Source organism: Mus musculus, chromosome 1 (genome assembly GCF_000001635.26).
Source record: "Mus musculus strain C57BL/6J chromosome 1, GRCm38.p6 C57BL/6J".
NCBI lineage: Eukaryota > Metazoa > Chordata > Mammalia > Rodentia > Muridae > Mus > Mus musculus.
In genome coordinates this window covers 164,821,939-164,836,696 of record NC_000067.6, presented here as the reverse complement: position 1 = coordinate 164,836,696, position 14,758 = coordinate 164,821,939, and the positions used below count along the sequence as shown (strand labels likewise).

The following is a 14,758-nucleotide window of genomic DNA, read 5'->3' as shown; positions in this document are numbered from 1 at the left end:
TTTCTTTGCCTTCTTTGAATCATCAAATTCATATGACTTGTAATCCTGATTATGGGTAAGCTGTTTGCATTTGAAAATATCGTGTTGTTTTTTCATAAGAGATATTTGTGAGCTGTTGTAGTGATTATATTAAAAGTCAGATCAAGGTTGGAAGCAGCTGGCAGATAGAAGTGAACTTTATGGTAACTACAGCCCAGGAATGACTTAAGCTCAAATAACAAGATGGCACTCAGGGCTGCACACAGAGCATCATAGGAGGTCTCTTGCTGTAACACTTTTAAATTATTCTCATGAACAGTACTTTGGTAAACTAAGCTACAATCCCTGTCTTCTAAGGATATCAGAAGAACTTTAGGGGACTGGGTGAAAGGTAAAGTTTTGGCTACAATAGCATCAAGGGGCCTTTGAAAAATCCTCATCTTAATGATTCAGGTTAATAGCCTAACATACAATTAGTGTTACAAGAAAGTGGGGAATTCTATGGAGATTTAATGTGCATGATGCCCAAATTAAAAAAAAAACCCACTACACTCAGTAATTTAATATAATTGAGAAAAATATTGTATATGAGCATAGACATATACAGGAAGCTAGAAGAGACTCATGAATGTTTTTGAGTCATGTAAACAAATTTAATTAAGATATCTGATGGGCAAAATGCAGTTTTAATGAGGATATGATGTTTACAATCAGGAATCCGGTGTTTTAAAAATGATAACTCTAAGGATGAGGTAATGTAAGCTAAACTAGGCCTCTGGCCTTGTCTCACTCTTGGTAGCACAGCTAATGTGCTTAAGTCCCCTGATTAAATATGCCACTTGCATCCTTTGTATCTTCATTGCCCGGATCTGTGCTTGCTGGAACAAGGCAGCCATGGCTGAATTGGTGGTGCCAGTGGAGACTAGAGAGGGTGTTCTTTTCATATTACAAGAACTGCTATAGATTTTCTATTCAATGTGTCCAACCAAATGTGTCTTAAGTGATGTAGTCTGTAAATTCATGGTAGTGGGAATTAGGAAGGATTATTAATTTTTAGCAAAATGGCATTGCTTTTTCAAAGGCACCGGAAAGCTTAGATTTTGGTTTCAGAAGGCTTTGAGTCTTGGTCCCATTTCATTCAGCTTTGTAGACTTGAGCACCATAATTTCTGGGTATCCAATTTATTCATAAAGTAAGTGGACAACAGTTAGAACACACAAGTCTCTGGAAGAATTATGTGACTATTGTGTTCAGCTCACTGGTAATAATCATGCACAGGGCAGGTTGTACAGGATGCAAATTAGCATTTGGGAAGGGAGAGAGAAGTTTGCATTGGAATCTCAGTGTTAACGCATATTTGGTAAATGAATAAAGTCACAAGTGAACAAAACGTATGTTTTAACACAATTCAATAAAAACCATCTATTGCCAGCTACCAGATTATTTCCTGAGTCCCACTCTCTCCATTTTCACCTTCCTCTCATCAGATGTTTGTGATTAGTTTCTGAGGAGTTGAAGCATTATCTTTTAGTGCCCTTGATTGTCTCTTTGGTATTCCTAAATAGATTGTGAGCTGTTTGAGTCTCAAAAAAAATCTCATTTCATGGTTTCCCTACTGCAGACAATATTATGGTGTCCTCCCATGAGGTTTTCAATAAATATGTATTGATCAGGTGGCTGAAACTTTGCCTTTCAGTAGGAAGCATTGCATGGTAGCTGATACGGTAGAATGCAATATGTTGTTGTGTGCTAGATGGATAAATACAATGATGTCAATGCTGTCTTCATAAGTTTGGGAAAATGTACACTGGAAGTTGCTTTGTAAAATTATCTGCATTATAAAATCTTTGCATTTTTCAAATTATCGTTCATGATATCAGGTTTTGGGTTGTACCAAACAGTTGAATATTGTCTTCAGTTGAGAGCTTCTAATAAGAAATGTTAAGAGCTAGTGAGCTAGCTCAGCAAGTAAAGGCATCTGCTGCCAAACACAATGGCCTGGGTTTGATCCTTAGGATCTTCATGGTGGAAGAAGAGAACCAACTCCCACAAGTTGTCCTCTGGTCCCTATTACACACCATGGTGTATACACACATGCACATGTACATAATGTAAAATGAATAAAGATAAATAATTATATAATATAAATATGATGTTAAGTGGTTTAATATTCAGGAATACATTGAATCTACAGTTTGCTGAAAGGCTCAAGTTTTATTTGAAGGTTTGCTTTTCTTCACGACACTTTGAAGTATTGTTTCATGCCTACCCAGTATTATATTTTTTAGGTACTATTAGTTCAATGCATTTAAGGAGCACATATTGGGAACCGTGTAGACTATCAGGGGTGCAAATGTAAGCCTGACACAATATTTCACCACAGAAAACTCACCGTCTGGTGATTAGATTTGAAAGGCATAAGCAAGAATGGAGATAGAAGACTAGACAGAAAGTTGTTGTCATAGTCTGGGACAAAAAATGAATGGGCTCCACTTTTTATTTTCCACAATTCTACAGACTCTCATTGCTCATTCTTTAAACATTTGTTAGTTAATGAATACCTACTATATTCTGTGTACTGGGTACAAAGGGACCAACAAAGAGAACATTTAATATCTCTCCAAACAGGAAAATGAAAAGGTGTGACCAAGCTGATATAACCAGATGTTTGGTGGCACAGGCGAGGGACTATTAATTTGCCTCGGGAACCAGGAAATGTAGCTCTGAGACTCATGCTGGAAAAGTGTGAAGTGAGAGGCTCCCAGGCATGAGGATTAGCACAGGGGAAGTGTGGCTCCTCCCCCAGCATGTGGGTAGATTTCTTGGAGATGAGAAGGAGTCAGGAGATGCAATGAAAGACAATAAAAAGCTCCATGCAGGAATTCCTTAGCAGGTAAAGGCAGTAACTACTGACCCCACAGTATCCAGATGTACACAGATGCATACAAACTGTACTCACGAGGATTCCAGGGCAAGGCAGGGTTCAGATAGAGTGAGGAGGTTAAGTGTGGGTCTGTGAAAAGGTAGAAGATGAATAGCTACTTGTTTCCCTTTGATCTCTGCTATAGCTTATAAAAGCTATAAGGCACAGAAGGTATAAATGTTTGGGAACATGAAGATAAAAACAACAGTGTAAGGTTATAAAAGGAAAGAATACAAATAAAGAGGATGAGAGATAGTAGATTAATAAAGTGTCTATACTCCAGAGTCCAATCAACTTAAGTGATTCTTTAATATGAATATCATATATATAATATGAGCATGTGTGTGTGTGTGTGTGTGTGTGTGTGTGTGTGTGTGTGTGTGTCCATGTCTAGAGAAAGACTACTGGCTCTTAAGTTTTAGATGAGCTTTGAAGCTGAGTTGATTTGATGCTCATGTGACTGTGCCAGAAGTGAGGAGAGATACAGTAACCCAAGGAGCCTATGGCATGACCTAAAGAAGGAAGCATGGCACCGTCTATACTGGAGTCTGAGGACAGTAAAGGAAACACTATCATATTGTGCCTTATATTCATCCAGGTCTGAGTTTGAGTTCTGTTCCAATGTGTACAGTATATATTCCCGAGAAAGAAAGTGATTCTCAATTTCCTCCTTATAAAACAGAGCGACGGAGCTATCTTTAAAGTCTACTATGAGTATCCAGGTGAGATTCCTGTAGGTGCAAAAGCACTTAGTTATTGTCATCATTATTGTTTGTTACATATTTCCAGAGCCATAGGAAAGACCTGCTCTGATTTCATTGAGGCCAGTGTGGGCAAAGCTGCCTATGACCTCAGGGTAACTACAATGACCACAGAGAATGGCCCCATGGGAAAGGACCGTAAGGTTATACTATTGTAACTTTCCTTACCGTCTCATATGGAGTAAGAGAATTTCTCACTGTGTCTAATAGAACAGGAATGTGTTATTTCCCTTCTTTAGGTTCTTCTCTGAAAATTAAAGGTAATAAATTAACTTCCATGTCTAGACTCTATTATAACTACCAAATACAAGCCATCGATGCGGTTTATGGTGTAGGTAGCCTGTGTGCTCAAGATAAGCTTGAGAGCACATCATGGAGCCAGAAGGGTTGGAGCTTTGATCGACAGAACAGCACTTCTGCCAAAGGACTAAATATCCTGAGGTCTCATCAGCTATGAAGACAGCGGAGTCTACTGAGCACACAGATTCTCTAGGCAGAAAGATTCTCAGAGCCCATGCTGCAAAGCTGAACACGGCCATGAGTCTGTGCAGAGGGCCCAGGAGTCAAGCAAAGGCAATTATTGAGGCAATCATTGGATTTGTTGAATTCTGCTTGTCAGGGTCACAGTGAGTTTCTCATTTCTTATCAGAAATCATCTTAGAAGGCAGACAGTCAGAGGACTGCCACCAAAGATGTTCAATCACTCCAGTGTTGTTGTGCTAGGTAAGGTTCCTGGAAATGTGAAACACCAGGGGAGTATACCTCCGATTTGCAGACTACCCAGCTGGCTCTGTAAACCTACAGCAACATTCTCCTAATAATCTCACCACACCAGATCTCTCTCTCTCTCTCTCTCTCTCTCTCTCTCTGTCTCTCTCTCTCTCTGTCTCTCTCTCTCTCCAGGGAAAACATTTACAGTATTAAAATAAGCATGCCAATCATTTTTTTCTATTGTGTGTTCGGCCATGGAACTGCAAAATAGTTTGAAACAGTATCTCTCTCTATTCCCTCAACTCCAAACTGTTACTGTAGAACCAGCTGAGTTTTGAGAACCACTTGTCTTGAATTCAAGTCCATTCACACTGGTGTGTGAGTTTGGGCAGGTTAACTCCTACTTCAAGGATTTGGGGGTCTGTTTTTATAAATGCCTACCTTTCTGTAGATGCTATATTAGATGGAAGGGCAGCTAGATCATAGGGCACAAACACCAAAAATGCATGTGCTTCCTTCTCCTGCCACAAACTAAACCACCAGATAGGGACTTGCACGTTATATTGTCCTTTAATAGATGTATATATTATGTATTTGTGTATAAATACATTTGCCTATGTATGAGTAGATGGAATTTATTTATTTTTTGATACAGGATCTAGGTATATAGCCTAGGCTGTCTTCAAACTTGTAATATACTTCTCTCAGCCTCCTAAGTTCTAGGTTACAAATGTGTGTTCACACTCCTGGCTGTATAGAGATGTGTGTTCCCACTCCTGGCTGTATAGAGATGTGTGTTCCCACCCCTGGAGTCTGTATGGAGCATTTGCCTGCTAGATCTGTCCCTACATTTTAAATAAATCATTTCCCCCACTTGTCTTCCACCTGAGAGCTGGCGGCAGGAGGCAAGAGGGTCCCCTCACAAGCTTGAAGCGTTCCCTCCCTCCCCTAGCTTGCTCAAGCACCTCAGTTCCTGGCACGGCCCTTCTTCCTTCACTCGTTGGGCTGTTGTCATCTGTCCATGAGCTTGTTCCGTGAGCTTGTAGAGACCCTCCTGCCTCTGAAACACCACGAGTCACCCATGTTTCATTCCTACATGCTTAGTGGCCTAGAGCCTTCTGTCATTCAATAACCTTTCTGGGTTTTGCTCCTTGTTCCCTTTGTTTAGAATTAAAAAAAATTTTTTTTCTGCAAGAAATAAAAAAGTGTGCTATGTGCTTTCTGGCCTCTTTCAGTTTGAACCAGGAGACACAGAAGTGATTAATGAGTGACATCTTGCTGTGATTTGTTATACGAGGGCACACTCGTGTTCAGTTGTCAGTTTAGAACAGGGTCCGTGTGGGAAGGGTTGACTGCACAGTTTCACCTGTATTTTCCAATTCTTTAATCCCTCTGCCTTTGTAGTGAATTTTTCTCAAGGTTCACCCATGAGAACCTGCCTACCCCTTGTGAATTCTCCAGCTCAGACTATACTGTTTTTACACTGTGAAAGAGTTCCAGGTCCTTCCTCCTGGAAGCCTGTGAGTGGAACCAATCTGCATGACATTGTTGTGGGGGGAGGGGGAAGACAGGCATGACACAGGGCATGTATGGCTTCCAAGAACATCTCTCCACAGGGTACTGGCTAACGAACTCACCTGTGAGTCTGCCAACAAAGAGTTCCACAGACACAAAACATTGGTGGATTGATTAATGTGGCTCTTGTATAATGCTGGAGTCTCTGGCCATGAAGCACACCTCAGATATTACCTGAATCTGATGCTTGGTTGTAGGGTGATTTGTGGTTTTGAGCCAGAGATCCCTCAGAGAACCCAGACACCTAGCCCAACACTTCACTTTCAAGTGGGTGAAGTAAAGCGAATATGAATATTTCCTTTGAGTTAGCAACGTTGCATAAATCCACGTTTGTGGTGTGTCTAACAGCACTGGACATACAGAACACAGGTAGCAATGGTGCCTTCGAGTGCCTTGTGACTGGGAAATTTTTCCTTTTTTCTCTGTGTAAGAAGTTCCAGGCTACGAGTCAGGTACACCCCTGTAACTCCAGCCATCAAAATGTGGGAGCAGAGAAATCACACACACACACACACACACACACACACACACACACACACACACACACACACACGTGAAACCAAACAATATAACAAGAAAATAAACAGAGAAAAAGATCCCTTTCCCTCCACAGAGCCAGCCAGGACCAGCCAGGACCAGCCAGGACCAGCCAAGACCAGCCAAGACCAGCCAAGACCAGCCAAGACCAGCCAGAACCAGTATCACACCATTCTCTGCAAGAATCCTATTGAGGTTCCCCTGTCCCTTCCTCCAGTCTCCTGATACACTTGTTTATACTTCTGTGGCATTATCTCCAACTTTCCCTAACACACAGACATGTCCAGTTAATTTCAGACATCTTTTCACTGTGTATCAACCATCTGTCAGCCTGATCCCCATCGTCCCTCGGTCTGCAGTCTACTGGGGGATTAGTCAGTGAGGTTTGATCTCATCTCCACCAAAAGCTGCTCAGATGCTCATTTCAATATGACTTTTAATTCATTTTTTTAAAAAAAATGGCATTCAATTACTTAGGATAGTGGCATAAGCTTTCCAATTGTGTGACAGAGAGACTGTCATGTTTTCCAACTCACCTATCATTAGTGGTTAGTTTCTAAAGGGGTAAAAATGAATGATTATCATTACTTAATGATGCTGGAAGGGAGTAAGAGATGGGCATCGGACCCCCAGAACCGTAGTACCCCTGCAATGCCTTGTCTCTTAATAAAACCGCATAATGGCCAAGACTGTTCAGACTTCAATTTTCAATGAAAATTGTTTAGAACACTGATAGATCGTCCCAGTAAAAACGATCTAGACTCACGTTCTGACTGTTATTATTCCCAGTGGTCGTGTTGCTAGGCTCCTTCTGTGTGTGTAGGCTTACAGTGCGGTAGAAGAGGAAAGAGGTTGCTTGTGGTAAAGTCAAGTGCTTAGCAGGGTTCCGTGGCACAATTTAAAGTTATCAAGACTTTTCAGTTGGTTTGCAGTTGGGGTAGGGCTGTTTTTATCTTGTGAAAGGATGTATGTTCTATGAAATCTCCTCAGTGCCTTCTCCAGATGAAGAGAAGGCAAGGACAGCAGACCAAAGCCCCAGGGAAGGACTTGAGATTTGTAAGGTATAGAAAAGTGGTATAAGGAGTCAGAGTCTGTCCTCAGAAATTGAACTTGGGTGAAGCAGAGAAAGGGTTTCTAGTTACTACCTTAAATGTTACCAGCAGACCGAGGGACAGTGTTTCTCACTGGCCAAAGGACAGGCTGAGCACATCTGCTGCTCTCTCTGGGGATGGTGAGAAACATTGGAAGAGGCAGGTAATTCTGCATCTTAAATTACAGCCCACTAGGCAGCTGGTAAAGTGAAAGGGTCTGGGATTCTATAATCTCATTCTTTCCATGAAGTGAAGCCTTCGGTTGCCTTTCAGCCGGAACGCTGGCCTAGGGCTGAACTGCACGGCAGCCAGTAACAGCTTTTGTCTCATAAGATTTAGAATTACTCTTATTTTGATGGTAAACATGATGCTAATTGTTTTAACTGGAGAAGGAAGAAAGCTATGTACAAATCACGGCAACACAGTATTGCTACATTCCAAGGAATATCATAATTTGCAGTTTCGGTGTTTTATGTATGGTGTGTATGCATGTGTGTATGTATGTCTGCATGTGGGTAGGCTCACATGTGTGTGGAGGCCTTAAGTAGGTGTTTTGTGTCTTCTTCAGCTCTTCTCCACTTCACTGAGACAGGGTCTCTTACTGACCTTGGATCTTTCCGATACCAGCTTCTGTAGCTAACTTAGTTTGTTCCAGTTATCCTCTGTCTGTTTCTGCCACCTAAGTGCTGGGATTAGAGGTATGCAGCCATGCCTGCCCAACATTTCCATGGGTTCTAGGAATCTGAGCTTTTGTCCTCCTACTTGCTGGATAAGCCCTTCATCCACAGAGCCACACAGCCCTGCATTTTGCAGACCTTCTATTCAGCATTTCCTATAACTTACTGAACTGAGCTCACAGGTATGTAAGGTAAGAAGAGCAAAGAGCCCACAGAGTGGAGGGTGTGAAGAGTTGGCAAGCCCCGCGGCATCTCTTAGGTACATTTTACAATCAATAGCGTTTTGCTTGGTTTTCAGATTTAAGCTTGTGAAAAGCCTCAAGTCTCATGACAGTCATGGCTGTGTGTGAAAAGATAATCGTTCCTTACAATGACTTGAACTCAGTGCTGGTACTCAGGAGCTGAGGCAGAGGCCATGGAGGGATGCTGCTTCCTGGCTTGCTCAGACTGCTTTCCTACAGAACCCAGGACCACCAGTTCCAGCAGTTGTCCCCACCCACAATGGACTGGGCCTTTCCCCATCAATCACTAATTAAGAAAATGCCTTACAGATTGCTCTTATGGAGGCATTTTCTCAATTGAGGCTCCCTCAGCTTGGGTCAAGTTGATGTAAAACCTAGCCAGTATACACAGATTCTGCAAAAACCTCCCCTTCCCCCTCCTCACTGACTTCCAGGAAGGTACTCAGGTTCAAGTCCCTAACAGTGCAGTTTCAATAAACAAAACTAAGCTGATATGATTTAATTAAAACTGAGAGAGACTTTATAAAGAAAGTGAATGTTGGTCTCTTCTGTGGACCACCATGATGTGAATAATCACTTCAGTGTGGACTTCACAGAACAATATTTTGTAAGGTGAATAGGAGAGACTCTATAGGCTTGGAGTTAGAGAGGCCCCAGGAAAGGTGCTGGAGTAAGAATGTATGCAGAAGACAGACATGTCTAGTAGTCTAAGTCTCTCTTACTTTCTTTTACTTCTTTCTGTAATTCTTCTGGAGGCATTAAGGAAAGCTCGAGTCTCAGTATCTGTTTCTACCTTTACTAGCATTTTAAAGTTGCACAAATAAGTTACCTACCTTGTGACATTCCATGCACGAGTATAGAATACTTGATCTCATTCAATCCCCTATTAGCAGACCCTGTTCCCTGTCCCTCTGTTCCCCTTCCTGTATCTCCAAGTCCCCCTACTTTTATTATTACTGTTGTTTTCTTTTTTCTTAAATTATTATTGTTACATTTATATACACACACATAAATATATAAATACAATCCGCTGCAATGAGTCCACTAGTGTTGCTTGTATGGATATGTGTTTAGGGCTCAGCACTTAGTATTGGGAAGCTAATCAGGGGGCTCACACTTGAGGAAGACTGACTACCTCTTCTCTCAGCCATCACAGACATCGTTTTAAATATATACCACACGATATTTGAGGTTGGAACACAATACAAGGGTATCATGGCATTTTCATATGTATGTATCGTACTTTATTCTAGTTTCTCCCTGCCCCCACCGTCCTCCCTGTTTCATTCTGTCAAAATTATGTCTGAGTCAAAGAAGTGGAACCTAAAGACAATTGTGTGTGGACCAAGAGGCAGGATGAAGGGAGCACACGGAGAAATTGTGCACATACAAGTGTGTGATGTTTCTTGAGTGTGTGTGTGTGTCCATTTCCTTAGATATCCAAGAGTTCAGGAAAAATAATAAATTTCAATAACATGCACAAATAATGGCATGCTTTATAGTATTGTCAAGAGCTATCAGTTCTTGCTCATAGCTTTAGGGCTATACGATGAAACTCCAAGACCCTGTTGGCGAGGCCCATTCCTTAGGAAATTCTCTTTAAGTTCATAGATTGCTTTACACTCATCATCATGAATGAAACTGTACTATCGAGTTTTATTTGTTTTCCTGACTCTTAGAAGGTGACTATGCTCACCACTATACCACAAGGCTGTTTCTCTCAATTTTTGTTCATCATCCTCAATATTTTAGAGTCTAAACTATGGGAACCTTATTCAGCAGCTGGCTTATAATAAGCATATAATAATTCATTGTTTCAGTAACTAACCAAATGAATGAATGAGAGACAAATCTAAGTCCTACTCGGTTTTCCTGTCATTGGAAAGATTGATATATTTCTTTTAAGACCCTGTTTTCTGAGAAATTATACCTCTGTGTGTGTGCACACTCTTCCCTTCTTGTACTGAGTTTACTGTGGTCTTACAGGTCAATCATTACGTGATTGCGTTTAATTTCATAACAAGTCCATCATGGAGATATTGTTGTCTCTCTGGGTAAAGAAATAGAATCAAGAAAGGTGGCTAACTTGGCCAAGATGATGATGTTGGGAACTGACAGAGTCAGGGCTGATATCCATAGCCCATAGCATTTCTGTTCATTCATCGATGCCAGATCTGGACTCAGCTTCCCCAGTTTCCCCTTTCTGCCTCACTGGCCTGCTTTGACTCTGTTTTCCCAGCACACACATGTCCTGTCAAGTGGGAATCTCCTGTCTCTCCTGCTATTCACTGGGCTTTAAGTGGCAGCATCTTGTGAGGTTCCTGGGAAAGGGATTTTTTTTTTCTTCATTGGACACAGGAAAACATAGGTTTGGAGATGTATAACTCTATTCTGCCAGATTCTGGGGTAGGGCCTAGGTCTTCTGTCACAGTGCCAGGCTGTTTACTCAGGAGAGATTGCCTCAGGAATCCCATTATCAACCATTTGGGAAAGAGTGCAGACGATTTTAAAGCTGCAAGAAATGTAACAGTCACCTGGATCAGTGGATCTTCTTTTGGGAGTCTAATAGACCTTTCCCGGGGGCCATCTAAGGCCACTGGAAATCACAGATATTTACATTATCATTCATGAAGTAGCAATGCAAATAATGTTATGGTTGGGGGTCACCACAACATGAGGAACTGTATCAAAGAGTCAGAGCATTAAGAAGATTGAGAACCATTGACCTAAATAAATGACTTCATTTTAGACAGCTGGCCTAGAAAATGTTAGTTTTGTGTCCAAGACAGTAGAGAAGGTTAGTAGAAAGAACGGAGCAATGAGACCCAAGACTCATCGTCAGGTCTGGAACTTGTTCCTTACTTGGAGGCTCAGCTCTTGTGCTGATTGACAGATAATATAAAATGTAAATGATCCATAACCAAACCAAGCTGAAGATGTCTTTCCTGTCATGGTCCTTGGCTTGCACACAAAGGGTACTTTTTTCTTTTTTGTAAAAGCCCCTTTTATTTCATCTGGCACGGTCTCCTCTTACTAGATGGCCTTCTGTTCTTTCCTTGACTTGTGCTTTTCACAGTCTCCTGACAGCTCCTCCAGCCACAGGCCTCTCACCCCCACATCCCATCCTCCTACCAGTTTTTTGTTGCCGCCAGGGATGTGGCTACTGAGTGAGCCAGTCTGCATGGTTTGTCTCCCTTCCTGCTGGGCTCCACATGAACCCAGCTAAGGCCATTTTCTGGTTGTCATCCTGCCCCAGTGCTGCAATTGCTAAAATATTAATGGCACCCTCTGTGAAAAATAACACCAGGAAACTTCTCCTTATAAATTAAAACTGCAGAAAAGCAGCAGCAAAGAAATAACGGAACTCAGCAGACAGATGTTATCAAAGAGTTCTTAAGAATTGAGACAAAGGAAGCCATCTTTGGTTTTGTCTTGCCCATCCCAAAGCTGGGAGCTTACTGAGGGAAAGGCAGCCACTGTTGGCTGAGATGTTCTATGTCACCATTTCCCTGGGGTATATAGCAAAGTGTCCCCACTGGGGCTTTCCTCTTCTAGTGCCTTTCCTGGGCCTATTCAGGGAGAAGCTGAAGGAAGGGTAGCAGTTAATAAGCAAGTGATACAGATAAAGGAGCTGTGAGTTTCCTACAGCTACAATTTCATGTGTTAGATCGGGTCATGTGATATAGCAGGTAAAGAGCTAGATCTAAAGCCAGAGAAACATGGTTCCATCCTTTGTCCGACCCTTCGGTGACAGGAGCACTCTGAACTTTGTGTTCTAATGATCTGATTCCTCCAATCATCTCACATGGCTCCCACTATGATAGTCTTCAAGCCTCCTCACAAATCACAGTGTGAAGCTGTATTTTCAGAATGGGTTAATGAATGATCAAAAGGGGAGCATAGGGGGCACAAATTGACCTTTGATATTTATGGCACAGTGAATATTGATACTTTTATTTTTTTTTAAAGAAGAAGGTACAAATGGCTAGAGACAGAGATATTACAGTGTCATCTCTGCAGAATACACTTTCAAGTGCCATGGGAAAGGGAGAATTATCCTTCAGGACCAATCCAGAGATGGCGTCCCTATGGCTTCTAGGGATATTACAGTCTTCATATGAATACTGGGTGTGTCTCAAGCTGCTGATAACCCAAGATCTCTTCTCCTCTGACCACTCTTGTCTCCCCAGGTTCCCAATGTGAATCTCATTCACTTATCTTTCTTTCATTGTTTCTGTCTTGAGACTGATTCGCACAGGTTTTCCTGGCCCTCATATTCATTCTCACTGTTGGGTCTGCTGGTGTATATCTTTGAATAGAGGACGTTCTTTCTGTCTAAAGTCTTTCAGCTCAGTCCTCAAACCCTCCCACCTCCCCCTTTCACCTCCAAGTCCCCTCTCTTCTGAAGCACATAGATCTTTACTTGAACTTCTAAGTCTATGTGGCTTTTGTGGAAGGAGAGAGTAGACGTGTTCCCTCAAGACAGAGAGTGACCCCCCACCACCCCAGGTGAGGTCTCTAGGTGCTGTCACTCAAACAGACTTGGCTACAGAGAACCTTTATCCCACCTCTCTCAAGCTCCTTCTTTCTCTCCAAGTTCACGAAGCTGAATCTGAAGCTCAAGTTATAGTGCGAATCACAGCAAGGCTGCGACAGGTGCTCCGGGTGGCAGGCTGTAAGCATGCAGGCTCTGTACATGTGCTGTGCAAGGAAGCTGCCATCAGCAACTAGACATGATTGTCTTGGAATGTGTTGAAAGGGAGAAACATGGCTTAATTGTGAGTTTATTTATATGTGTGATCGTGGTGAGAAAGGCCTAGGCAGCCGACACCATAGCTCCCATCCCAGGGAAGAGAGCAAAAGAAAGAAGTGTAGATGTTCTAATCAATATTAACATATGTGATATGACACCCTCAGGACACCTGGGCCCTGACCCTTCACCCGGACTTCTGTACGCGGCGAGCCTAAACGTTTTCGAATTCGCAGTCGTAGTCAGTCATCCGGCACATGATGAACTTCCACTGGCGATCCCTGTAGGAGGAGCGCCAGAAAAGGAAATGTCAGTGAGTGGAGAAAGAGCGGCTCCCGGGGAAAAGCACTGATGGGCTTTGGCAGGATTCGGAGCTGTGGAGATTCTCACCTTGTTCTCAGAAACCTTCAATAAAGTCTCCAGAGAACTGATGGATCTGTGAGGTTGGATTGCCCGTTGCTGGTAATGGGGCACATGGAGGGTTTTACTATGGCTGGTGGTCAGTCCTCCATGGCTCAACATCCAGGACTCACAAGTTCAGCATTTACTAGCACTACCTCTATTTCACGGTGAAGAATCTATTTTCCTTCTAAAAGGTAATGCAATTTCCCATAATATTTCCTTTCTCCTGAGGACTCTCTATATGCCAGGCTCCAGGAGATGCACTGTGTGTTTCCCCTTTGAAACCACATCTAAGGTGAGTGGGAAACCACTCAAGGCACCTTAAAATGTGAAAAGAAAATGCCTCACCTATCAGAAATGGAATAGCCTATTTAAGTGATAGGATAAAATTGAGAGGGCACAGAACTGTTCAGTTTTGGAAAACATGGTGCAGATACCTGCTGTTTGCTAAGCTTAGGACCATGTCCTGTTTTCAACCACTTAATGGGAATGCAGGGAGTTATATACTCTGCCCAGCACTCCTGCGGTCTGATACTATTTAACTATGACAGCGACCATTGTCATTGTGAAGTCCCTAGTGCTTCCAATGTGCCCAACCCTGCACTAGATGCTCTACAACCTGTCCTATCAGTAATCCCCACTGTGACTCATTGTTTTGTGAAGAAATAGGCTTAGTGTAATCGGACTTGCTTTAAGGGATTACCAACCAGTGAAAGGTGATGCTGTCAGATTTCGAAGGTGCTGAACTCAAATATTGGTCTTTCTCTTGTACCATGCTGCTTCCCTTGCCAGGTGTCCTTAATGCCACCAGAGGACACAGCTGTCATGCTCTTGGCATAATCCCAATAAAGAGTGGAACTACTTTATCCATATTCAGCTGAGCAGTTTCTTCCACAGTACAGTCCTTCTTCCTTCTCTTTGAACCTGCTGGGCTCATTTCTGATCCAGTGTATACCAAACACCAATGGCTGACAGCTCCAGTATCTGGTTTCTGGATGGGAAGGAAGTATGTGGGATGACTGTGCTATTTGGAGTTGGGGGATGGGGGATGGTGAGCAAATAGCCCAAGGCAAGGCAAGCTTTCTAATTCTGAGTCTGTTTTTCTAGCGT

The 14,758-nt window shown here is 42.4% G+C and overlaps 1 protein-coding gene across 1 annotated transcript in view; it reads right to left on the bottom strand.

Annotated features, from left to right (window-relative positions):
• Positions 1-12,422: 12,422 nt before the first annotated feature.
• The window catches only part of Dpt (dermatopontin), a 27,612-nt gene continuing 25,276 nt past the window's right edge, over positions 12,423-14,758 (bottom strand). The window contains exon 4 of the mRNA NM_019759.3: positions 12,423-13,527. Coding sequence (NP_062733.1) covers positions 13,461-13,527 — 67 coding nt within the window. The 3' untranslated portion in view covers positions 12,423-13,460. The remainder of the gene's footprint in view (positions 13,528-14,758) is intronic.